The sequence below is a fragment of the Schistocerca americana genome, chromosome 7 (genome assembly GCF_021461395.2).
Source record: "Schistocerca americana isolate TAMUIC-IGC-003095 chromosome 7, iqSchAmer2.1, whole genome shotgun sequence".
NCBI lineage: Eukaryota > Metazoa > Arthropoda > Insecta > Orthoptera > Acrididae > Schistocerca > Schistocerca americana.
Window position 1 is genome coordinate 258,546,919 of NC_060125.1, and position 26,263 is coordinate 258,573,181.

General features: G+C 42.9%; 1 protein-coding gene across 1 annotated transcript in view; it reads left to right on the forward strand.

The window, feature by feature from the left end:
- The window catches only part of LOC124622066 (4-coumarate--CoA ligase-like 1), a 90,417-nt gene that overhangs the window by 18,255 nt on the left and 45,899 nt on the right, over positions 1-26,263 (forward strand). The window contains exons 2-4 of the mRNA XM_047147638.1: positions 4,350-4,557; positions 13,611-13,896; positions 21,764-21,932. Of these exons, the coding sequence (XP_047003594.1) occupies positions 4,350-4,557; positions 13,611-13,896; positions 21,764-21,932 (663 nt within the window). The remainder of the gene's footprint in view (positions 1-4,349; positions 4,558-13,610; positions 13,897-21,763; positions 21,933-26,263) is intronic.

Sequence of the window (26,263 nt, forward strand, 5' to 3'; positions counted from 1 at the left end):
AATTAGCCTATGACGAAGACACTTCGCTTATGCAAGGAATTTATGAGTTTCAATTATTCTTTGTTGAAACGTCACTGACTTCATAGGATCCATTTAATTGTCTCTCAGAATTTTATGAATAATAACGTTGTCATGATAGATTATTAAAATAACAAATATAGAGGATGTGAAAATGTTGAAGGTAATTAAGATTTCAAGTGTCGACATTTAATCGTATTTGAGAGGAGTAGACTATCAGCACCTCGGCCCTTCCAAGTTTCTTTTCTTTTCTTTTTTTCCTTCTTCTTTACAGTAAACTATGTAAACGAGACATTAAATTTTATAAAAATTCATCACAAAATTAAACACTTGTATTAAATACAAAGGATGTATATAACGAAGTAATAAGCAACCAGCTGCATAAATGAAATTTAACTTGATCGGTTTCGGACACTTAGTGCCCTTCTTCAGAATGTTATACCCATCGCATCATTTGCGAGTGTCAACAAACCTGTAAGATCTCATTGGTGACACTCGCAAACAATACGTTAAGTATAACTTTCTGAAGAAGAGCACTAAGTTCCCCAAACCAGTAAGGAAATGAAATTTATTTTATGAAGCTAGTTGCTTATTATTTCGTTATATACGCCTACAGTTTCTGAGGATGGATAAAATACTAAATACAATATACCAACCTGCAAGACAAAATAAATTATCATCAGGTTACCTTCCATTCAGAAAACTGTTGCACTCAGCTACTGTTATATTGACTTGTAAATTATAGATTGAAGCGATGAGTCGTCCTCTATAAACTTTTTTTTTTTTATTGTGCAGATCTAGATTTCGGCTACAAGCTAGCCACTCTCAGTGCTAAGAATACAAGAAGTACATAGTTAGATGATGTCATAAGAAGTTATAAATAATGGCTTAACTCATATGGTTTGTATATTGCATATCACTATTATTTCCGCTCAATGCATGTAATTTCCTGTTGGTCGGGCTTCATCTACAGTTCATTCAATGCTACTGTTTGCGGAAGGCAGGCTGTATGGAGAATGCATCAGTTGGTTACATGGCACCATCTACTTGAACAACGTGTATAAACCTCAAGGGAAGTAAACCACTTAAAATTTGCATGAGAATTACATAAAATGAAACATAAGTAAAAATCTTACATTGTCGTCCGACTCATTTCATATTTGCCAGCAAGTAATAAAATTTCCATGTTCACTCCTTGCGAGTCCGTTATTATTATCAAAACATTTAAATAACGTCAGGTGGGAAAAACTTTTTTAATTTTTTTTTAAATTTATAAAGCACAAGAAGACACGTGCTGTATATACCTGTTAGTTGATATGGCTTTCATATATTTATCTTTATATTATATCTCTCTTTATTAAAACATAATAAGTATATTGCTTATCATATTTACTAAATAGTTCATAGATTGCGTCAAGTGTCAGTCAGATGCTTGGTTGGTGCAATTTGGCTATTCCGCTAACCTCTTTATCCCTTAAAATCGATTTTCCTTGTAAATGCAAAACAATCAATGTATTGAATTGCTGTTAATAATACTGTTTATGCATCTGAACTAACGTATCATGGAAGAAGTTGTGTTGGTTCGGAATTATAATCATCTTACTCGTATAATATGATGCAAATGGCTGCTACATTTTGGCAAGATGGCTCGTCATTATAGGCAAAACCACCCCTTCCTTCCGTCTCCTCGATTTCTTTCTCACTATCTACGGCCGTCCTATCAACCTCACCCCCACTCTCAAATACCTTGGCGTCACCCTTGACCGTCGCCTCTCCTGGACCCCCCATCTCTGGACAATCCAAGCCAACACACGCTCCCGACTCTGCCTCCTCAAGCTCCTTTCTGGCCACACATGGGGTCTGGCCCCCTCCACCGTCCTCCACACCTATAAATTCCTCATCTGCCCTATCCTCTGTTAAGCCCATCCCGCCTGGTTTACTGTCCCTCCCACCTTCTACTAATCCCTTCAAATCCTGGAATGCCATGTGCTCTGCCTTGCCCATCGCATCTGCCTCCCCTTCCCCACATGGATCCTCTACAACTTAATTCCGTTCCCACACCTCCTCCTTTTTCTCAGACGGATACAGATCCTTTACACCTCCTGCAAACTTGATCCCCCTCACCCGCTTGTCTCTCCCATCCTTTCCCACCCCCATCTGCTGCCGCACCTGTACTCCCGCATCCCACCCGCTCTCCATCTCTTCACACTCCATACCCTTGAACAAGGTGGCTTCCACCAGCTCCCCCTCCCTGATGATGCCCTCATCCCCTCCATCTATCCCTCCTACCAACTTTGATCCTTCCCTTCCTCCCCCTGTGGTTTTCCTCCAGGGCACCCTCTTCTATCCCTCCTTACTTCCTCCTTCCCTCCCCCCTCCACTCCTCACTGGGCTTCCACGCACCCCCTCCCCCCCTCCCCCTCCCTTCTTCTCTCCCACTGGCATCAACCCCCTCCCCATACCCTTGAACAAGGTGGCTTCCACCAGCTCCCCCTCCCTGATGATGCCCTCATCCCCTACATCTATCCCTCCTACCAACTTTGATCCTTCCCTTCCTCCCCCTGTGGTTTTCCTCCAGGGCACCCTCTTCTATCCCTCCTTACTTCCTCCTTCCTTCCCCCCTCCACTCCTCACTGGGCTTCCACGCACCCCCTCCCCCCCTCCCCCTCCCTTCTTCTCTCCCACTGGCATCAACCCCCTCTCTCTCCCCTCTCCCTCCTACCCTCACCTCTTCCCTCTAGCAGGCTTCAGCTTTTTTGTGTGAACTGTGCGTCTTCGTGTGCCAGAGATCGTTGCCGCAGTGCTCGTGTTTGTCGTCCCGTCAGTGCATCAGTGTCTCTCCGTCCGAGCTCCTCTGCTCACGTGTGACATTCTGCATTCTCCACTGTGTGCAGTGTTGAACGTTTCTTTATCGGAGCAGTGCGTCAGTGAACGACTTCGTTTATTTTTACTATGTTTATCTCCCGTTTTTGTCCTCCATGTATGTTTGTTTCTCTGTATTCCTTTTGTACTGTGTGTCTTTTCTATGGCCGAAGAGCGGCGTCAATGGGCCTCTGCTGGCCTACCTTGTTTGTAAGGTATCAAAATGACAATAAAAAAAAGGTGTTACCTCGTTTCCCTGGGTCAAACCCTCCACCGCCTCCCAGCAACAAATCTTCGAACATTCCCAGAACCGCGCATTTTTCAGGTTGTTGCAGATTCCTCGACCTCCTGGAGGATCTCGAGATCTTCTGCCATTACAAAAATTCCGACAGCAACCTGATTAATGATCAGGTTGTTCTGAAAAATGTGGGGTTCTGGAAACAGCTCAAAGAATGGCAGATCTGCACAATTAAAAAAAAAGTTTAAAGAGGACGACTGATCGCTGCACTCTATAATTTACAAAATAAATCATTTCACTTTAGTCAGAGGAACATACATTCTGGTTCAACATCTTATCGCAGATAGAGAAATTGGGAACATTCCTGGAAGGCGCAAGCACTGCTGTACAGGCACACTCTTGCCAGACTAGGAGAAACGGACAAGGCGCCTAGCACGAGAGAGTGGCGGTTTATCCTTTCCTCGTTTGATTCTTCAAGGATCTTTGAGAATGACTACATTGTCCATGGGTGCACTTCAGTTTATCCTATTAACAGAGTCCACCTTACATGGTCTGATCGATTACATGTGCACTTTCGGAGTATTTAGTTTGAACTGATTGAAAAATTTCCTATGGAAAGGAAAATTAAGGTGCAAAATACCGTCGACGACGAGATCATTAGAGACGGCACAAGTTGGAACTGGGAGAAGGCTACATATTTGACTAAGCCATCCCTGCATCTGTCTTCAGCGATTAAGGGAATGATGCAGGACGTAATGCGTGTGGTTTTTTAGGGCCTTTTAACTGCCATATTCCTGAATGTGAGAGTCCAATGTGTTTAGTACCACCTTAATTGGTTGACCAGAAGAAGGGATCGGTTGGTAGGACATGTTCTGAGGCATCAAGGGATCACCAATTTAGTATTGGAGGGCAGCGTGGAGGGTAAAAATCGTAGAGAGAGACCAAGAGATGAATACACTAAACAGATTCAGAAGGATGTAGGTTGCAGTAGGTACTGGGAGATGAAAAAGCTTGCACAGGATAGAGTAGCATGGAGAGCTGCATCAAACCAGTCTCAGGACTGAAGACCACAACAACAACAACAATTGGTCGTCAATAGAAACTTAACATTAACCCTGTTGGGTCTCCCAGACGATGATGCCTTGCAGCATTAGGTCTGTGTGCCCTGCTGTTGGTTGGTGACTGGGTGGTAAACTGATGAGACTGTGTGTGTGTGTGTGCTGTGGTGCAGGTGGTGGTGGGCCAGGAGTCGCGGGCAGACTGGGTGCTGCAGCAGGCGGCGGCGGAGCTGTCGGCGCTGCAGAAAGCGGTCCCCAGCCTGAGGGAGGGCGACACCGTGGCCGTCTGCGTCGGCAGGTCGGCGCTCTTCGCCCCAGCCCTGCTGGCCACGCTCTGCTCGGGAGCCGTATGCGCCGTCGTCAACGCGGCACTGCCTCACGGTATAGATGACTAGCGCTGCCTCTCTCTTACACCTCTCACCGACTCTGCTACACCATTCTCCAATATCCACACCAGGCAAAAAATCACCCCCAAGGAAAGTCACTTTCATGCCATGAGAGCCGGCCGCTGAGGACGAGCGGTTCTAGGTCCAGAACCGCGCTGCTACTACGGGCGCAGGTTCGAATCCTGCCTCGGGCATGGATGTGTGTGATGTCCTTAGGTTATTTAGGTTTAAGTAGTTCTAAATCTAGGGGACTGATGACCTCAGATGTTAAGTCCCATAGTGCTTAGAGCCATTTGAACCATGCCATGAGAAACCACCTATAGTGTTAATAATGATTCTGGTTCTGTAAGGAATAGGGTGCACAAGTTTCTCGAGGTATGCCATATCGACATGAAACCACTTGTTGTTGATCACAGCCCATACAGCTTCCAAAATTGATGCGATTGTTGTTTACTGAGTTTCTCCGCTGTTCCCAATAGTCCCAGACAATTCTACTAGGTTAGATTCGGGTGATTTTGTGGGCCACTCGAAGTGCAACAGACTGCTCACCAAACACGCATCGAATTCGTGCAGCCCCATGAACACGGACGCAAAGACCTCGGTTTACATGAGTGGTTCAAATGGCTCTGAGCACTATGGGACTTAACATCTACGGTTATCAGTCCCCTAGAACTTAGAACTACTTAAACCTAACTAACCTAAGGACGTAACAGAACACCCAGTCATCACGATGCAGAGAAAATCCCTGGCCCCGCCGGGAATCGAACCCGGGAACCCGGGCACGGGAGGCGAGAACGCTACCGCACGACCACCAGCTGCAGACTGACATGAATGTCCACAGCGTACTCGTCATGAAGATCTAGTATTAAGATCAATAACTGGTCACGAGAATAAAGAAATAGACACCCTGGTTCAGGTTAACAGTAATCTGAGCGGATCATGACAGGGAAAACACCCCAAAAACACCTTCCACACACCCTGGCTGGGCACCCGACGCCTTGCATCGTTTGACAAAGAGGCCAAACGACAACTCGTCGGTCAACTACAGCCCACTTTCGGTCTACTTTGGGCCATTGTAGATGTAGCCCTATGTGGCTCTGTGAGCAACGGTCTTTTGCTGTGCCAACTCCAAATGTCCCTGCATGACTCTCGCTTCGAAATAGTTGAGATGGAACTGCATTAACTGATCTGAGAAGTTCCTGTCGGATATGAAACAACTTGTCTTTGACAGGATGTGACACTCGTCTCCATTTCCTGTTGATTAGGATCTTTTTATGATCATTGCTTGTCGACATGTTGGACAGCCAACGTTTATTCACCAGCAATCAGGCAACTTCATTTATGGTGTCGCCATGGGCACATTCAAACAACACAACTCTATCGGCCCTTTTACCACGTCTCCACAACGACCTGTCTAACTGCACTGAATCCGTACAACGACTGGCACATACGCACCACTTCACTGCCATGATCTCGTACGTAGCGGTAGAATGTCAGACGACCATTTAGTAAGACGTCTACTCCATCTGCAGCGCTCTGAAGGGACCAATGTGCTCTTTTAAGGGGGTGCCTAACAGCTGTTCTGGTGACCTAAACTACGAGGGTAATCCAAAAAGTAAGGTCTCCTATTTTTTTATAAGTACAGAACTCTGTTTGTGTGGCAGTTGGTCACACTGTTATGAAAAGTGTTTCACGCGCTGTGTGTGAACATGCGCACGCCGCGCTGAGGCGCTCAGTCTTGGCTTGGCAGCCGTTGAGACTGGAGCTCCCGTTGGATGTTACCGCCAAGTGCGAATTGTGCGCACTTATTCGGTTTTTGAACGCAAAGGGCACTGCGCCGATTGAAATCCATGACCAGTTGACGGAAGTGTATGGTGAGTCGTGCGTGGATGTCAAAAATGTTCGTAAGTGGTTTAGAGAGTTTGCAGCTGGTCGGACCGAAATTCACGACGAACAAAGAATCGGGAGACCGTCAGTTTCTGAGGAGACAGTGTTGAAGGTTGGGCAAAGCCTGCGTGAAGATTGGCGGATCACCCTGGATGATCTCTGCACGTTGGTTCCTGAGGTTCCCCGAAGCACCGCTTACAGAATTTTAACGGAAACCTTGAACTACCGGAAGGTGTGCGAAAGACGGGTGTCACGCATGCTGACTGAGGATCACATACGGCAACGAGTTGATGCTTCCCACGCATTTCTTCACCGCCTTCCAGCTGAACATGACAACTTTCTGGACTCAATTGTCACGGGTGATGAAACCTGGGCATACCACTTTACACCTGACACCAAGCAACAATCACGCCAGTGGTGGCATCCTTCTTCGCCAAAGCCGTGTAAATTCAAATAAACACAGTCTGCCGGTAAAGTCAAGACAACCGTTTTTTGGGATCGGAAAAGGGTATTTATTGTTGCTCAACTTTATGCCCACTGGGAGCACAATTAACGCTGACAGGTACTGTGAGACTCTGAAAAAACTCAAACGGGCAATTCAGAACCGGAGAAGAGGAATGTTGAGCAAGGGCATACACATTCTCCACGACAACGATCGCCCACACATCTCTCGGCAAACTGTTGCTCTCCTGCAACAGTTTCAGTGAAACATAATCACCAACCCACCCTATTGTCCTGACTTAGCGCCCAGTGACTATCACATGTTCCCTAGGTTAAAAGAACATTTGACCGGAAAGCGATTCAGCTGCGACGACGAGGCGAGAGAAGAGGTTCATAACTTTCTGAACAGCATGGCAGCGAGTTGGTATGACATGGGCATACGAAAACTGCCACAGCGTCTACAAAAATGCATCGACAGAAATTGTGATTATGTCGAAAAATAGCTAAATGTTGGAGCTATAAACTGATGTAAACCATTGTAGAAATAAACAGGTCTATGTACTTATGAAAAAATAAGAGACCTTACTTTTGGGATTACCCTCGTAAGTCTTTTGTTTATTTTTTTATTATTTCCTTTCATGTAATTGATACAAATTATAAAAATGGATATATATATATATATATATATATATATATATATATATATATATATATATATATATATATATATATATATATAGGGTGAACATTAATAAAACCGACAACTGTAGGGACGGATTCCTGACTGGTAATGGAAGAAAAAAGGTCCTATGAGCATATGTCCAGAAATACAGTGCTGCCACGGTAGATCGTCCTGACGAATGAAAAAGTTCCTCTGACCACGTGCCGTGTGTTCATAGCGTTTTACATGCTGTTTGATGACGGAGTGTACTGTAAGCGGTAGAATGGTCCAGTGTTCATGTCGGGAACAAGCCGAGATGGTGTTTGTGTACGACCGAGCAATTGGAAACGATCTAGAGGCAGCACGTCATACACCAACCACATCACACAACATTCTTGGGCATCTGTGTGATCATGGGTGCCTTCAGACAGACGAACGTGCAGAGAGGTGACGGACTGTGCATACACATATTTGGAGCAGCAGATGATATTGAAATGAAGCTCTTGGTAAGTGACCCACCAACATGGTGTATGTAAGTACGATTATGTCTATCCTGCATGACAGGTATGTGTGAACGCGTTGCGTCCCATGGAGACCACTTCGAGCATCTGTTGCTATGTGGATACGATGCAGCTCTGTACTGTGTTCTGGGACGATTTGATGTCGTTGCCCGAACACCGTCCATTTACAGATACATGTTCATAGGACCTTTTCTCCATCCATTTCTAGTCAGGAGTCTGTCACTTAAGTTTGTCGATTTTATAATGTTCACGTACGTACTTTCATGTACGTCTGTTTGAGTCCTACCTCGGGCATCGGTGTGCGTGTGTGACGTTCTTAACATAGGTTAGTTTAAGTTAGTTTAAGTAGTGTGTAAGTCTAGGGACCGATGACCTCTGCAGTCTGGTCCCTCAAGAACTCACACACATTTGAACATTTCGTACGTCTGTTCCACATTTCCTGCTAAACCACTGAATCAATTTCAACCAAACTTGGTACACACATTATTTATTGTCTGGAAAGGATCGCTGTGGGAGTAAGAACCACCAACCTATCGAGGGGGTGTGGGTGGGAGTGAAAAAGCAGTGTCGCCCACAACGCGAGGATACCCATACTTTAGACACCCAGTATTAGAGAATGAGGGCATTTAGAGACTTGCAACAAACTTTACAATAATTTTAAACCTTTACGAACCTTTTTCTTGCTGACGGCACTCACAAAATAGTAAAAGGAGAAAGTTTATCACTTTCTACATTTCCGCTGTTCATCCACTAAAACTGCCAAATGAAGCATGACGTTTTAATTGATTAATTCTTTACCACCCGCTGTATTAGTGACACATTTTCTAATGTAGTATTCTCATATACCACTGAATGTACCAGAAAAATTACTTCATTGTACGGCACTTAGTTCTGGAGATATGGCATCATAAACACTGAGATGAGTGAAAAACTGCCGCATCTTGCAACAGCTTTAAATTTATTACCTCTTTCCTAGTAACTCTACTCGTAATACTTTTCGCGGACCGCTGAATGTACGTACAAAAATGTATCACTGTATGACACATAGTTCAGAAGATATGGCGTCAAATACTGAGGTGCGAGAAAAAAACTGCAGCATCATTTATGACGTTTTAATTTATTACTTCTTCACTACTAACTCTATTCGCAACACATTTCGCAGATGGCATCCAAATATGCAGATGAATGTACCAAGAAAAATATATACTTGTACAACACATACTTCAGAAAGTATGATCTCATGAACACTGAGATGCATGATAAACTGCCGCATCATACATGATGTTTTAGTTTATTACTTCTTTGCTGCTAATTTTGCTCACAACACATTTCGCAGATAGCGGGCACAAATGCCACTAGATGTACCTGTTCAATTACGTATACCCATACATCAGCACACGACATCTTAAGCATTGAGTGGCGCGAAAATGAAACTGCAGGGCGAAATTCGCTAGACATAGAGGTGAAATATGTGTACAAAAACGCATAAAACATGTTAAATATATGTGAAATATATCTGTCATGTGTATATGGAAAACCACTGGAACGATTTAATTAAACTTGGTACACATATTTGTTACAATCTTTTAAGGAATACTATAGAGGTAAGAACTACCAGCCTCGTATTGCAATGAGTGTGATAACGAGGAGAGAGAAGGAGGACGAGAATAGGAACATACAGAGAGTAGAAGGAAGAGATAGCGTCAGACAGGACGAGGAGGAGATGGACTAAGATAGGAGAAGGGGAATTGGACGGAGCGAGGGGGAGGAGGAACTGGACAAAGAGACAAAACAGGACGAGATAGAGAGAGAGAGGAAGAGGAGGGGATAGATAGAGATGGGGGAAAACAAAGGAAAGGGGAGGAGATAAGAGGATGAGAGGAGACGAGGAGACAGACAGGAAGAGGGTAAGCAGAAAACGGACAGAGAGAAGGGGCGGAGGGGATTGACAAAGAGAGGCGGAGAAGGAGAGAGAGTTAGAGGGTGGAGGAGGATACTGACCGAGGGGGGAAGGAGCAGATGGACAGAGGGGAGTGGGGGGGGGGGGGGGAACAGATTGACAAAGAGAGGACGAGTAGGTGGACGAGAGAGGGACACGAGGAGATGGACAGAGAGGGGGTGGTGGAGATTGGCAGACAAACATCGAAGGAAGAAATGGAGTAATAGGCCAGGTACTCAGATAGTTTCTTATAATATGCTGTGAGAATTTTTACACAAAATTGAAGATATCAAGAAAGTTGGCAAATTATGAGAATTAACAATACAAAAATGACATAATTAAGGGAGAGTCACTGTACGAGGAGAACATGAATAATAGCACAAATCGACAGGAAGTTCGTGTTAAAATTAAATGTGCACGGCAAAAACAATTAAATCTAAGTGAAAACACAACTATCAAATATATTTAAACTTCTGTCAAAATGTAATATTTACTGACATACAAAGGCACAGATTAATAATAAAGTTATACGTACAACGTTTGACACACAGCTTATGAGAAGTCGATAATGACAATAGTCCAACTAAATCCGTGTCGGGGGATGGGAGTTCAAATTCCTACTTGACTGGGGCGTTAAATTGTAATTTTGCTGTAGTTAATGTAAGCTAGTGGTCTGAAGAGATCGGATTCAGTGAACTTGAACTATCTGACCTTTGATATCAATCCAGTTTATGTCTCTGGCTAACAACCAATGTATAAAACTATGCAAAGGCTAGAAAATAGCGGATCTTGTTGCAAGTGTAAAGGAAGATTGTAGTTGAAACTGCCTACATTACCTCAGTGGAATGACACCCTGGACAAGTCAAGGCTGTGACAGAACTGAGAACTGGAATCATGTCATTCCGACTTATGTAGGATATCTGTCACAACAAGTAATGCATCTCAATCTAACAATAAATTATCTCTGGGATTATAACTGAAAATATACCTACCCTCCAGTTTAGAAGACAATGTTGGCATACATGCTTAACTTGTAGTACTCGATCTGTTGTCTATATATTGAAGTGACATTGTGTAGTATAGTCACAGGTACTGAATAGGTCTATTTTGATGTTCCAGTTTTGAACTTCATGTGCAGCTCATATGTAAAGTTCAACAAAAGTTGTGCATCGTCCCTTTACTTCAAAATTTGCGACAGAGAAAAAGAAACCGGCTTTGAAGCCTGCGGATATATTCATTTTGCAAAACTTGCTGATCATCAAATAAAAAAAATGTCGTGTGTTTGGGGCTCCTGACGGGTAGACCGTTCGCCGGGTGCAAGTCTTTCGATTTCACATCACTTCGGCGACTTGCGCGTCGTTGGGGATGAAATGATCATGATTAGGACAACACAACACCCAGTTCCTGAGAGGAGTATCGAACCCAGGTCTTTAGGTTTGACATTCTATCGCTCTGACCACTCAGCTACCGGGTGCAGACAAATGAAAAAAGGAAAAAAAGAAACATTTGTTTAACGACAAAATCGTCTGTTTCCCCCGGGGTATTATTCACAGCACTCCTGAACAAGGCCAGTACGTGGTGTAACAACCCCTTACTCGGATGATGGCTTGAATCCGGTGTTGTATACCATCGATGAAATCATCAACCCAATCCTCGTCCAGATTGGCCCACTTTTTAGTGGTGTTACACAGAGTGCTTGGTCAGTGTCGACGTTCAAAAACAACTCCTTTCAATTGATCCCCCACGTCTTCGATTTGGTTTATGTCCGAGGAATAGGCAGGTCACTTGATTCTGGTGATGCTAGAATATTGAAGGAACGTGTTCACGAGATCAGCAGGATAAGCACACGATTTTTCATCCATCAAGGTTAAACCGTTACCATAATACTGGCGATACGTTCCCACTTTTGGTTGCAGAATATCGTCCCTGTACCGGAGTGAGACTGCCCTCAACAAACGCAAGAGCCGTTCTGTAGTCTCATGTAATGCCACCCCAGAGCATCACTCCAGTACAACTTTGATATGTATGCGGCACTCTGTGTTGCAGGTGTTTGATAATGCAGGGTTGTCTCCAAACACTTTGTTTGCAATTATCGTGGTACGAACAGATCAGAGTTTCGTCTGTAAACAACACTCGAAGCCAATTACTGAGCGTCATTTCTGCATGATTTATTCCGCTTCGGTAACACAAAACATGGTGTTGTGGTGTAACACATGGTGCTCGTCGTGAAGATTCGCATCATGCAATCGTCTTCTAACATTTGATACGGTACATGCATCCTGTAGACTCTTCGAACGCCAAATTCAGTTCTGGCGCACTCAACCCACGATTTCTTTGACTCAAAAGTCGTAGATACCGCACAGTTTTAGGTAAGGCTGTCTCTAGCAGCCGTATATAAGTTTCAACGGAAAAATGCCACAGTAAACCGGTTGGAAATAGTTTTTAATACATTGACCTAGGTTTCGGCACCTCTATGGATGTCTTCGTCATAATGAAATTTTAACAACCGTAATGTTACTTGCGAGCACGCAGTAGTCAAAAAAACGAGCAGACACGCTCAAGTTAAGAACTACGAATTAAAAATGTTCCAGCGTTTGATACGTATACCTTGTAGTGAACATCAGACCGTTGTTAAAATTTCATTCTGAAGAAGACATTCGTAGAGGTATCAAAACCTAGGTCGATGTATTAAAAATTATTTGTAGTCGGTTGGCTGTGGTATTTCTCCGCTGAAATCACAGATATCGATCATCCTGTGCACATCCCGAGCGTGGACAGGCTGTGTTAGTCATCAGTAGTACCTGTCAATTGGAACCAATTCCATGTCCACACCATATCCTTTGACCTTAGTGCCCACTTCGAGCAGTGTGAATGGTTGATAAGCCTCCTGCATGTAACGCGATGATATGGACTGAATTGTTGGTCACGATTGTCCTTCATGGTATGATGGATATTCACTCAACTGTTCCACAGAAGTCTCAAGTGCGTCCCTACTGATGCTCTACTTCCAATTGAAATGCTGCAGTCCATTCGAGTGCGTCCTTCCATCCTTAGGTAGCGCTCGTGGTAACTGTATGCTTGTATGCATACATTGTCAGGGGTGACCTTCTGAACGACACAGGAACATTCGGAATAGCAACACACCTGCGTGATATATCGGACTGATGCAAAACGTTCAGGAATAATAATCAGCTATTATACTTTCTCAGCCGCGATGGATTAGCCGAACGGTCTAAGGCGCTACAGTGATGGACTGTGCGGCTGGTCCCGGCGGAGGTTCGAGTCCTCCCTCGGGCATGGGTGTGTGTGTTTGTCCTTAGGATAATTTAGGTTAAGTGGTGTGTAAGCTTAGTGGCTGATGACCTTAGCAGTTAAGTCCCGTAAGATTTCACACACTTTCACACTTATACTTTCTCCTTATTCTGCAATGACTATCTATGACTTTTCTGACTGACATATCTCAATTTTGTTTTTTAAAAAGCTGATTTTGTTACTGATGTTAGGGCAGCTTTTGCCTCAGTCTTGTAGATCCTTGAAGCCATTTAAAATAACTACACAGATGAATAAAAAAAAGCATTGCGGTTATCTTTTCACTGCAGAGAGCCTGCGCCAAGCGCTACAGGAGCTGAAGCCAGTAGCGGTGCTATGCGAACCACAGGCCACCAAGTCCGTTTCCGACGCCAGGCCGACTGGCTGCCCCCTCCTGGTGTTGGGGACTGCCGAGGCGATCCCTGATGCTCAACACCTGCTAATGAGCAGAGCCCAGGGGCTGCAGGGGAACAACACGGCCCCCGCCGTCGCACTCCTCACGTCTGGGACCACAGGACAGCCCAAGGTCATCCGGATACCTCGCCGCAACATGGCCCTAGCTACGCTCATACTAACGTAAGGCGGACACCTGCATGTATTTGGCATTTTCATAATTGATAATATGTTAATAACCTTAGCGTAGAGAATTCTGAGTATTGCAGTATTCAAATGTATTAGGATTAGGTGAGGTATCGCATGTTACTTAAAAATAAACTTTTAATTTATTTTTGTAGCCTAAATATGCACTGAGGTGACAATAGTCAAGCGATACCTCCTAATATCGTGTCGGACCGCCTTTCGCACGGCACAGTGCAGCAACTCGACATTGCATCGACTTCGCAAGTCATTGGAAGGCCCCCGCAGAAATATTGAGCCAAGCTGCCTCTACAGCCATCCATAACTGCGAAAGTGTTGCCGGTGCACGATTTTGTGCACGAACTGATCTCTCGATTTTGTCCCATATATGTTCGATGGGATTCATGTCCCATTATCTGGATGGCCTAATCATTCGCTCGAATTATCCTGAATGTACTTCAAAGTAATTGCGAACAATCGTGGCCTGGTGACATGGCGCATTGTCATCCATAAAAGTTCCATCATTGTTTGGGAACATGAAGTACATGAATGGCACCAAATTGTCTGCAAGTAGCTTAACCATTTCCCATCAATGATCGGTTCAGTTGCTCTAGAGGACCCAGTACATTCCATGCAACACACAGCCCACACCATTGTGGAGCTACCACTAGCTCGCACTGTGTCTTGTTGAAAACTTGGGTCCACAGCTTCAGGTGATCAACGCCACACTCGTGCCATCAGCTGTTATCAACTGAAATCGAGACTCATCTGACCAGGCCAAGGTTCATAGTCATTTACGGTCCATTCGATATGGTCTCGAGCCTAGGAGAGGCGCTGCAGGCGATGTTGCGCTGTTAGAAAAGGAACTCGGGTTGGTCTTCTGTTGCCATCGCCCATTAACGCCAAATTTCGCCGCACTGTCCATATTCTTAGGCGAGCGGTCTAAGGCGCTGCAGTCATGGACTGTGCGGCTGATCCCGGTGGAGGTTCGAGTCCTCCCTCGGGCATAGGTGTGTGTGTTTGTTCTTAGAATAATTTAGGTTAAGTAGTGTGTAAGCTTAGGGACTGATGACCTAGCAGTTAAGTCCCGTAAGATTTCACACACATTTGAACTGCCCACATTCGTCGTACGTCCCACACTGATTTTCGCGGTTATTTTAGGCAGCGTTGCTTGTCTGTTACCACTAACAGTTTTACACAACCGCCGCTGCACTGTGACCCTGTGGAGCTCGGAATACTGAATTCCCTAACCAATTCCGAAATGGAACGTCCCATGCGTCTAGTTCCAACTACCATTCCACGTTCAAAATCTGTTGATTCCCGTTGTGCTGCCACAATCACGTCGGAAACCTCTTCACATGAATCACCTCAGCACAAATGACAGCTCCGCAAATGCCCCGCCCTTTCTTGCCTTGTGTACGGGATACTACCGCCATTCGTATCTGTGCATATCGCAATCCTTCGACTTCCGTGTGAGTCTAAAGATTTCGCTTAGTTGTATCATAAAGCATGGAAAACAGAACTTATAAACAAACTCTCTTCATTTATCTGGGCTGCAACCCATATTTTACAATATTCATGAAATTTCATCACATTAGACAGGAAGTCTTTTAGGGTATCCGCCACCATGTTTGGCACTAAGGAGTTACGCTTGTGTTGGTCGCCAAACATTTTCCTTTACTTTTCATTCTCGTGGCTGGTTATGATATCACCAAAACTGTAACATGAAACAAAGTAGAGAAAACTTCATAACAAAGACGCAGAGAAGCTCAGTTAGACACCTTACTTTGATAGCCAGTATCTTGCATCGATGAACATTATTTTATAACATCAGTGCTCAAACTGGATCATGTCGTATAAATTGTAACGTGGTATGGGGATGGCTTCTGTGCTATAAATATTTTCAGCTGTTGTGCTTTTCTTTTGTAATTGAATGTACCAGAATCTTAATATTTAGGGATGTCGATAAGAACTGCATCGTGACAACTGTCACAGAATATATGCCATAAAGTTACTTATGTTTTCTCTTTGCGCCACACACCATTTCAGATAAAGAAGTGGTACCCTACTGAGCTGTTGTAATAAACTTTCCTGCCTCTTTCCCTATTTTATAAATATTACGTTTCATCACTTACTGTCATGTCCGACCCCGGTAGCTGAGTGGTCAGCGTGACAGAATGTCAATCCTAAGGTCCCGGGTTTGATTCCCGGCTAGGTCGGAGATTTTCTCCGCTCAGGGACTGGGTGTTGTGTTGTCCTAATCATCATCATTTCATCCCTATCGACGCGCAAGTCACCGAAGTGGCGTCAAATCGAAAGACCTGCACCCGGCGAACGGTCTACCTGAAGGAAGGTCCTAGCCACCCGACATTTACTTACTGTCGTGCACGATGCTTCTTGATGGTTAGTTGAAACGTTATTTGTGTTATTTTTGAATGTGTGGTGTTGGAAGTTTGTTACTCAAGTTGTACAGAATTTCCCTGAATGTAATTTACTTAAAATGTACCGCAATTGCCAAAATTGTAATGTAGATGCATTTACGGTTCCATACTACAAATTTTTCCACCATCGCTCATTATCCTTGCTAACTGATGTACAGTGTATGAGTTTTAAGATTTCATGTACCTCAGTTACGTGTTGACATGTTACTGACATGTCTGTTGTAATTGGCATTTGGATAACATCTCTAGCGCATTCTAGTGACAAAGATGTTTTCCTTGTAACTTGCTATAGGTCATGAGTCAGTTTGGGCACTGATGTTATGAAGAAGCGGTTACAAATGGCAAGATACAGTGTGACGGCGCAAGACGTGTTAATTAGCTTCATTGTATCTTTCTATTGAACTTTCCGCTAGTTTTTCTTATGTTGAAATTTTGTACCACATATCTGTGGATGATGATACTGAAACGCGTCGTGAGAAGCGAAAAATAAAGGAAACGTTTTGGCGACCGAGACAAGTGTAATTCACTATTCATGAAACTGTTGCAAGCTGTTAGTGAATGCTTCTTCTCAAACTTGTCAAAGTATTGTATTGCCCATTTTTGGATATCTATTGAAATCTGACACAACAGTTGTGCAAACAGTCGATGATGGAGTGATAATTGCTTGTCTTACTCTTAAACAGTAAGGGACACTAAGATGAAACGATCCAACGACGACGAGGACAGTGCATATGGCCCATAAGCTTGCTCCAGGAAAGGATGGAGAAAAGAATCCATTGTGTGCTTTACAAAGGACTCAGCCTAGAATTTGTCTTAAGTGATTCAAGGAGACCAAACAAAATCTAAACCTGCATTAGGCAGGAATATGAAACCCAGTTCTCCTGAATACGTCTACAAATCAAGTTGATGCAACATGTCCCTATGCCGATTGTTTGCACAAAATATGGATCTCATAATACGTCTCAATGAAATCTGAAGACACTGTCCATTTTTTTTTTTTTGTTCATCAATGTTTGTATATCACAGATTGGGATCATATCTTACTGATACGCCCGCGAAACCCGCTGGGCAGAACGGGTAATTAGGATTGTCGAAAGGGCCAAATAGGTTGTGGTCAGTTCCACCTTCTAATTGTAATTTATTGTAATTTAATAACATTTACAAACAAAGGGGCACTTAGCCGGACCTTTACCGAATGCAACTTTTTTACGGCTGAAGGCCTCCAAACAAGAAATCTTAACAAATCAACAAGATAAAAATCCAATTAAGATAGCAATAAAATAATTTAAAAAAACAGCAAACATATGCAATGTGCAATACAAATGGCTGAGGACAACAATTAGATTTCAAAATTTTAGAATATATTACCATAGACTCTAAAGGCAGAAGGTCAGAATATTTAACAACAAGAAATCTTAAAAATCAACAAGATTAACATGCAATTAAAGAGGCAAATCAAATAAATTAAAAAAGGTATCATGGCTACGTGGAAAGCCCTAAGGCTAAGCTAATAGAACATACATATGCAAGGTGCAATACCAATGGCTTAAGGTCACAATTAAGTTTCAAAATTTTAAAATATATTACCATAATCTTTTAAAGGCAGAAGGCCGCAATGTTTAAGCTTGAAAGATAAATTTAAAATTTAATTTAGCAAAATTTTTAAGAAAAAGAAATAACCATAAGCCTTAAATTAAAGGTAGCTGACAACAGATAATTAAACACCGTTGGCACTCAGAAGCCTCCGGGGAGATCGGTCTGCCCTCGTTCGCTTAGGTGAGACAGGTGGTGAGCCCAACTACACTTGATCCGTCGGAGCCCAACCAAGGGACAGCCACGGACCGACCGACAAAACGACTTGCTTGCCACCAACCGGTAAGTGCGAACTTCACGTCCTGGCTCGGTGAGGCACGAAGCTCGTCGCGAGCGGACAGTTCCCCACACGGTCCGAAACTGCGCAGGGACCGGCAGCGGACCCAGCCGACCGCGCCGCACGGAGATATCTTCCCTGGTCCGCAACAACAGATCGACTCCTCTCAGAATGCCGACAACAGCTCAGGCAGTCATCAATGGAAATAACACTAACTACACACACAACCCGACAAACACTGCATGAAGACTTGAACGACACCCAACAGTAATTAAACACACACGAAGACAAATTGGGAGTCGATGCACACACACACACACACACACACACACACACACACACACACACACACACACACACAGCCGACTCGTGAACGATCGGCGAGCCAAAACGCGTCTTCGGTTGGACAATCGACCGACGATCCACCAAGACCGTGGCCTGGCTCAAGTGATGCGTGGCGGCAATGGTCGGGCGAGCCATGTCGACGCGGACCTCACTGCTGCTACAACCCGACTGCACTAGTGCCGCATTGCAACTCCCGACTAGCAGGTCCGGACTGCGCTCCAGACACGTTCCAACTGACTGGCAGACCCGAACTGGCGATCCGAACTGCCATCCGACAGGCAACAACCGGGAAGTAATAGCAGCCGAGCCAAGATACAACGAGAGGGGATATATCGATACGCGCTGCTAGCGCCGCTCACGGTCACGCAAAGCAGTAACTCAGTGACAGTAGTAATTTAAATTAGCGTAGTGAGGTGGAAGTACGTTAAAAAAAACAGGGTGTAAAATACATGCTGGCGGGAACACGAGCCACGCACGGCTCACTTACCCTAACCATATTTTTCGACAAAATTACTCCTTTTAATCACAGTTACCCTCTAAGACAAAATAACGACGCCCCATGAATGAATTAACTGAAAGGGACGGCAATCGGTAGATGTGATGTGCATGTACAGACCAAAAAGTTATTACAATTTCCTAAAAATGGATGATTTATTCAAGAGAGAGAGAGAGAGCTTCACAAGTTGTGCGGGTCAATAAGGCTTTGGCTCACCTCTGACCTTTATACAGGCGGTTATTCTTCTTCGCATTGATTGATAGACTTGTTGGATGTCCTCCTGAGAGATATCGTGCCAAATTCTGTGCAAATAGCGCATTATCTAGTCAATATTCCGATCTGGTGGGAGGGCCCTGCCGATGAAGCTCTAAACGTCCTCAAATGGGGAGGTACATGGGGACTTTGCTGGCCAAGGTGGAGTTTTCCTCCAGAAAGACAAACTGTAGAATTTCTTGCCGCGTGTGGGATAGCATTATATTGCTGAGAAGTAAGCTCTGGATGGCTTTCCGTGAAGGGTAACAAAATGTACGCAGTGCTGCAATGGGGTGGTGAACGACATCCAAAGGGGTCCTGCTAAGAAAAGAAATGTCACCCCAGACCATCACTCCTGGCTGTCGGGCCGTATGGCGGCGACAGTCAGGTTGGCATCCGACCGAAGTCTGGTGTGTCTCCACACCCGTCTACGCTGGCCATCGGGGCTCAGTTCGAAGCAGGACTCATCACTGAAGACGTCTCCATTCAATGGAATTCCAAGCAGAAGACATGTCTGGAGACGCCACGGACCTGTCGCCCTCCAAACGTCCCGACAACCAGGAGTGTTGCTCTGGAGTGGCAGTTCATTCCATAGCAGGACCCGTTTGTTTGTTAGCCGGGACACCCTTATAGCACTGCGGTACGTCAACGATATATTGTACGCTCCGTATTGTTGCCCTTCATATGAAGCCATCCTGGGCTAACATTCAGCAAGATAATGCTGAGTCCTCACACAGCGAGAGTTTCTGCTGCTTATCATCGTGCTTGCCGAAGCATACCTTGGCCAGCAAGGTCTTCCTATCTCTCCCTAATCGAGGACGTTTGGGGCGTTGTGAGCAGGACAGTCCAGACATCTCGGGATTTTGTCGATCTAACGCTACAGTTGGACAGAATTTGGCACTATATCCCTTAGGAGGACATCCAAATTCTCTATAAATCGGTGCCAAATAACTGCTTACGTAAGGGCCAGAGGTAGACCAACGCGTCTTTGACATGCTCAATTTGTGAAGCTCTTTCTGTTGTTGAATAAAGCATCCAGTTTTTCTGAATTTGTAATCATGTTTTTTCTGTGCATATATATCACATCTACCGATTTCCATTCCCTTCGATAATTTCTTCGTGATGCGTCGCTTTTTTTCTTTTTTTTTTTTTTTTTTGTAATAGAGTATTTTCGTTTTAATCTCGGAGATAATCACTAATTTTATCCCATTATTTGTCACGACTGCTTTACATTAGTTACGTTTGTTGATGGTTGATATGAACGTTGTGAATCGTCATCATTTTGCTTTCCTCCGATAACACTTTTAAAAATTACTTACCAATTCTTTTGTATCATAAAATCTGTGCCATACACGTACATAACATCACTTTCCTCAGGGTCGCTGTTTTTCCCAATTTGAGAAAAAAAATTCTGAAATGTTATGAGAGATTGGAGGTCCTATGTTGGTTTCTGATAATCTGAATACATCCACCAATAAATAACAGACTGTCCGGAACTAATTCACAATAGTGTCACTCAGACGGTCACCAACACAGGTGCAAATGTAGACCAGTACTACTTCACCATGGAGTATGAAATCCTGAAAAGTGTCGTACAGTGTTAATAAAATCGTTTGTAACTGGTTGCAGATGTCACTCTATTTTGGTACTCTCATTTATTATAAGCAAAGATGGACTACGCTAAAAACATCTGCTTTCAAATAAAATCTTTTGTGTTGCTTCATAACACAAATACAAGGATTTACTACGCTCACTGCACGTGGCTGTATTCAGTAAACAAAATAGCTTCATGTGTTCTATGGTATGCCTGGCCTCTTGGCATGACTCTCCATGTTCATATGCGTCCAGATATTTAAACTCTTCATCCAGTTTACGTATCAGGACATTAAATGAATTTTTCAGACACACCTTGTACTTTGTAATTCAGAACGTGAGAGAACTGTATGGCACTACTAAAGTGGTTTAGAACCGGGTAGTGATCTCTGATACTATGTTGTAGGGTACGTTAAGCTAAGCATAATGCTCTTCCTGGTGCAAGGATCGGATAATCGGAGGTTGGTGAACCGTTTTATTAAAGTGCATCTGTTCACGGTCAAGTGTATTTGTTATAATTTAATGAAATAGCCTCACAATTGTGGTATTACCCTTAATATTAATGTTTTCATTTCCCTTAAGTCTGATCTGAACTACCATATGTTTTTAATAAATACCCGAAAATGCTGAAGTGGTCTTCCAAGAGAGGAAGTGGCGAAGCTGAATTTTATTTAGTGTTATTATCTGCGCTTGTGAGGTGGTAAACGGAATGCAAATGTCGAATGGTATGAAATATTTCCGTTTCTTATTTTCTGCTTTACAAAGTACTAGTTTTTTCAAAGAGAAGAAACCAAATTTTTTTACCGTAGAGCTTCCAAGCAGCGGAAGTAGATCAGATGATCTCACACAAGTCGTCATCTATGCTTTCAGGCGCAGCGATGCCCCTTTAGGGAAAGACGACACCCTGCTATTCACAACCGGCTTCTTCTGGTTAAGCGGAACTCTGTTCACGTTCTGGAGCCTGGACACCGGAATGAAGTGCATCGTGACGCCGGAATTCAGCCCCCAGACTGTACTGGACTACATCGAGAGATCCAAGGTTAGACATAAACAGATGAAACAGTCCCAGGTTAAAATACGGTTACTGGCCTGTAATATGTAATAGGACAACAGCCAATGTTCCCTTTCAGTCATTCAATTAATCTAAATAAAATATTACTCGACCTTGTACCACTTTCTTCTTCTTCTTCTTCGCGGATGGATCACTTAGGACCACGCGTAATCAACATTTGTTGGCCTTCTTTTTCGCCCAGTATTCCTTCATTAACAACGAATGGGCTAGCTTTCGTTGCGTAGACCATGTATGTCGGTTAGTTTTTCTCTCTTCTTCCTCAAAACCCCGTGTGTTTGAGATTTTTCTGATGTCATTTCTATCATGTAGATTTGGGAGACCCTAATTCTCTCAGGTCTTTTTCCGTCTGTTTGTACCAGTTCGATCTTGTAGTTTTGTTCTTTAAAAATGTATGGATTTTGTGCGTTAACCTGTTTGAGTCCATTCTTTCTAAGTGCCCCATGAATTGGATTCTTCTCATGCGCATTGTGCCTGTTATTTTGGAGATATTTTTATATATTTCTGTATTGGGTTTTGGATAATGTACCCCATCTTTAGTTCTTGGTCCTAGGATTTTCCTCATTATCTTACGTTCTTTCACTTCTAATTCCTCTTTTAGTGTTCTGTGTTGAAGGTTTAGTGTCTCAGATGCGTAGAGAGCTTCGGGTCTAATTACTGTTGTGTAGTGTCGTATTTTGTAGTTCCACGAGAGACTCTTTTTGTTGTAAATGTTTTTTGTTAACTGAAACGCCGTCTCCATTTTCTGGACTCTTGATCTGACAGATTTCTTCTCATTACAATTTTCTGCAATCCATTCACCTAAATATTTAAATTCTTTTACTCGAGAGATGTAGTTATTACCAATTTTGAGATCAGAAGGTGCATCTTTGACGTCAGTCATAAATTTTGTTTTTTCAAATGAAATTTGTAATCCTATTTTAGCTGCCTGTTCTTGTAATAATTCTAGCTGTTTCTGTGCATCGGTAATGTCTTGTGCGTTCAGTGCCATGTCATCAGCAAATGCTAAACAGTGTAATTCTATGCCCTTATGTCTTGGTCCCAGTCTGTGTGCTGGTGCACCTGCTTTTTTTCCATTCTCTAACAACTTTTTCAAGAGCACAATTGAAGAGCACTGGGGACAGTACATCCCCTTGTCGTACTCCTGTGTCTATTTCAAATTCTGTGCTCAATTCTCCCATAAATTTTACTTTGGATTTGGTCTTCGTGAGTGTTTCTTTTATGATGTTTGTTGTCTTTTGATCTAGTCCAAATTCTGCTGATACTTCAAAAAGGGATTCTCGGTCTATACTGTCATATGCTTTTTTAAAGTCAACAAACGTGATGACATAACTTTTGTTTGAAGTACTATGTAAATATTTCATTGAGTTTTTCAAGTTAAGGATTTGTTCTACGCAAGATCGACCTTTTCTGAACCCACCTTGGTATTCGCCTAGTTTTGAATCCAGCTGAGGTTCTGCTCGGTTTAGTAGGGCTTCAGACAGAATTTTGTATGTTATTGACAATAAAGAGATTCCACGATAGTTGTTGGGGTCTGTTTTACTTCCTTTTTTGTACAGAGGATCTATGATTGCAGTCCTCCAATCTATGGGGATTTTTTCAGTTTTCCAGATTTCATGTATAACTTCTTTGAGTTTTGCAATAAGATTTTCTTCTGCATTTTTCCATAGTTCTGCGATGATTTGGTCTTCTCCTGATGTTTTGTTATTTTTCAGTGGCTGAATTATCTCTTTAATCTCTTGTAAACTTGGTGGCTTTGAGTCTGGGTTTCGTTGTGTACGATGGAACTCAAATTTTTCTGCAGGCTTTTCACAATTCAGTAATTTAGAAAAGTATTTTGTAAGAATTTCACAGTTTTCGGTGTTGGTATGAGCAATTTCCCCACGGTCATTTTTGAACTGGAGTGATGGAGGAGAGTACTTTGTTAATTTTTGTTTGAATACTCTGTAGAAATTTCGGCAATTGTTTTTCTTAAAATCATTTTCTATGTCTTGCAATTTTTTGGCTTCGTGTTGTTTACTGACTGTTCGTATTGCTTTTGTGACTGTTTTCCTGGTATCTTTGAGATCTTCCATGGTCTTTTGATTTATGTTGCACAACCAATTTTGCCACGCCTGTTGTCTGAGATTTATCAGTTGGTCACACTCATCTGTCCACCATGGGTGTTTATGTGTTCTTGTTTGCGGTGCTACAGTTTGAGCTGCATTTCAAAGTCCTGCTTGCAGTTGTTGCCAATTTTGTGGTTTTAAATTTTGCGTTTCTTTTGTAAATTGTTCATTGCCATTTATCTTTTGTACATTATATTTACGGTGTGGAGATTTCTTAGTGAATTTTCTTTTTCTGGAATGACATCTAGGGAGAATTTTTTGGGTAATGGTCGGAATCTAGATCTGGTCCATTAAGGACTTTAAGTTTCATGATTTCTACTGTATTTACGCGGGAGATCATTACATGATCCAACTGATATTCACCTAGTAACGGATTAGGTGAGATCCAAGTTTTCGTTTTCGAGGCTCTTTTCTTGAAAAATGTTGATTTGAAAAATAGGTCATGGTTTTTGCAGATTTCAATGAGTCGCATGCCATTCCGGTTGGTCTGTGTATGCCCTGACCATTTACCTACCCAATATCGATATTTCTTTTCTTTACCGATTTGTGCATTGAAATCGCCCATAAGGATTTTGACATGGTTATTTGGGATTTTTTGGAGAATATTATCTACTTGGTTCCAGAATTCTTCTACTTCTTCTATTTTGTTTTTGTTAGTGATGTTAGTTGGTGCATGTCCGTTAATTAGGGTGTATATCTTATTAGCTGATTTTATTGTCATCGTGGAGAGCCGATCCGAGTAAGATATGAAACTTGCGACTGAATTAAGTATTGACGTATCTATTATAAATCCAGTTCCAAATTGTGGACAATTTGCCATGGCTCGGTTTCCAGGTTTTCCTTTGTATATCCTGTATCCTTCCGAATCAAAAGGATTTTCATCTGTATATCGTGATTCGTGAAATGCAATAATTTTGATTTTACGTTCTCTGGATTTGTCCAGGATGTTTTTTAGTTTTCACATTTTTAAGAGAGAATTTACGTTAAATGTCATTAGCCAAATTCTAGATTTTGGTTTGATTTTGTTATTACGGGGTTTTGAGGTACTCCGATTTACCTCCATGCACACTTCTGTGGTCTCCCCAGAATCCGAATAGACCACTTGCGGTTTTTCAACCGTGGGATTTGACCCACTGGGGTAATTTGTCTTTGAAGGTGCTGTATCCATGTTGATTTAATGGGACTGGGTTTGTGACTGAAATTGAGATTGTACCACTTTATATTTTAAGTCCTCCAACAGATTTAACAGTAGTCTTGTTATCTTCAGACAGAAAGCGTTTCTACAGGAAACGTCTAGAGATTCACACTATGGAGCAAAACGGGAATATTTGAAACATGTTATCAAGGCTTGAACAAAACACATTACTTGAAAAAAAAGTGAAGTATCCTGAAGAGGAGGAGGAAACTAAATTAAACTTCACGGGTTGAGGTATGTGAAGTCAGTGATTCCAAAACTGAATTAATAGCACTGCGTGGAGCAGGGGGCGAAAAGTGCTAGGCCACAAAATATAAAATTCATTCACAGATTGGATTTGCTTCGCGGAGGTATAACCTTTAAACAAGTTCATGAAACGTACTCGACGTTGCGAATGTGAACAACCATCAGCTGTATAGTGGAACGACGACAACGAAGGTTTCTGCCGGACCGGGACTCGAACCGGCATTTCCCGGTTATCGCTAGCGGTCATCTTATCATATGGCTATCCGAGCACGATTCCCTGCCGAATTCAAACTTCCATATGTCGTCAACCATGTGTTTTCTCCTGCGGCCCTGTTCTATATCGTTCATACCGATCGGTGCAAAAGGCTCGTCTCGGTAGTGACGTCATTTTCGGTTCTTTATCCGAATTTCCTATTCAGTAAGCTTCTGAGACCTGTTACTGAACGGTCCTGCCGCCGACAACTATACCGAGAGGTTTTGGATTTCGGTATGACCCTGCCGTACAGTTAGCTGTGGTTTATTTACACCCATAATTTGTTATTTTAAACATATTGTGCGGTTTTGGCTTTGGATTTAGTGACTGTGTTACTAAAGATTCACCAAAGGATGCACCAAGTTCGAAAGTGAGTTCGTAATGGACTATTTCCTTTGTTAGAAACATGGTTAGGCTAGGTTGTTACTGTGAATGATTATAACATAAAAAAAGTTTTCGGTCACTATTCTCTCAAAATACCTGTTATTTTTATGCAGTT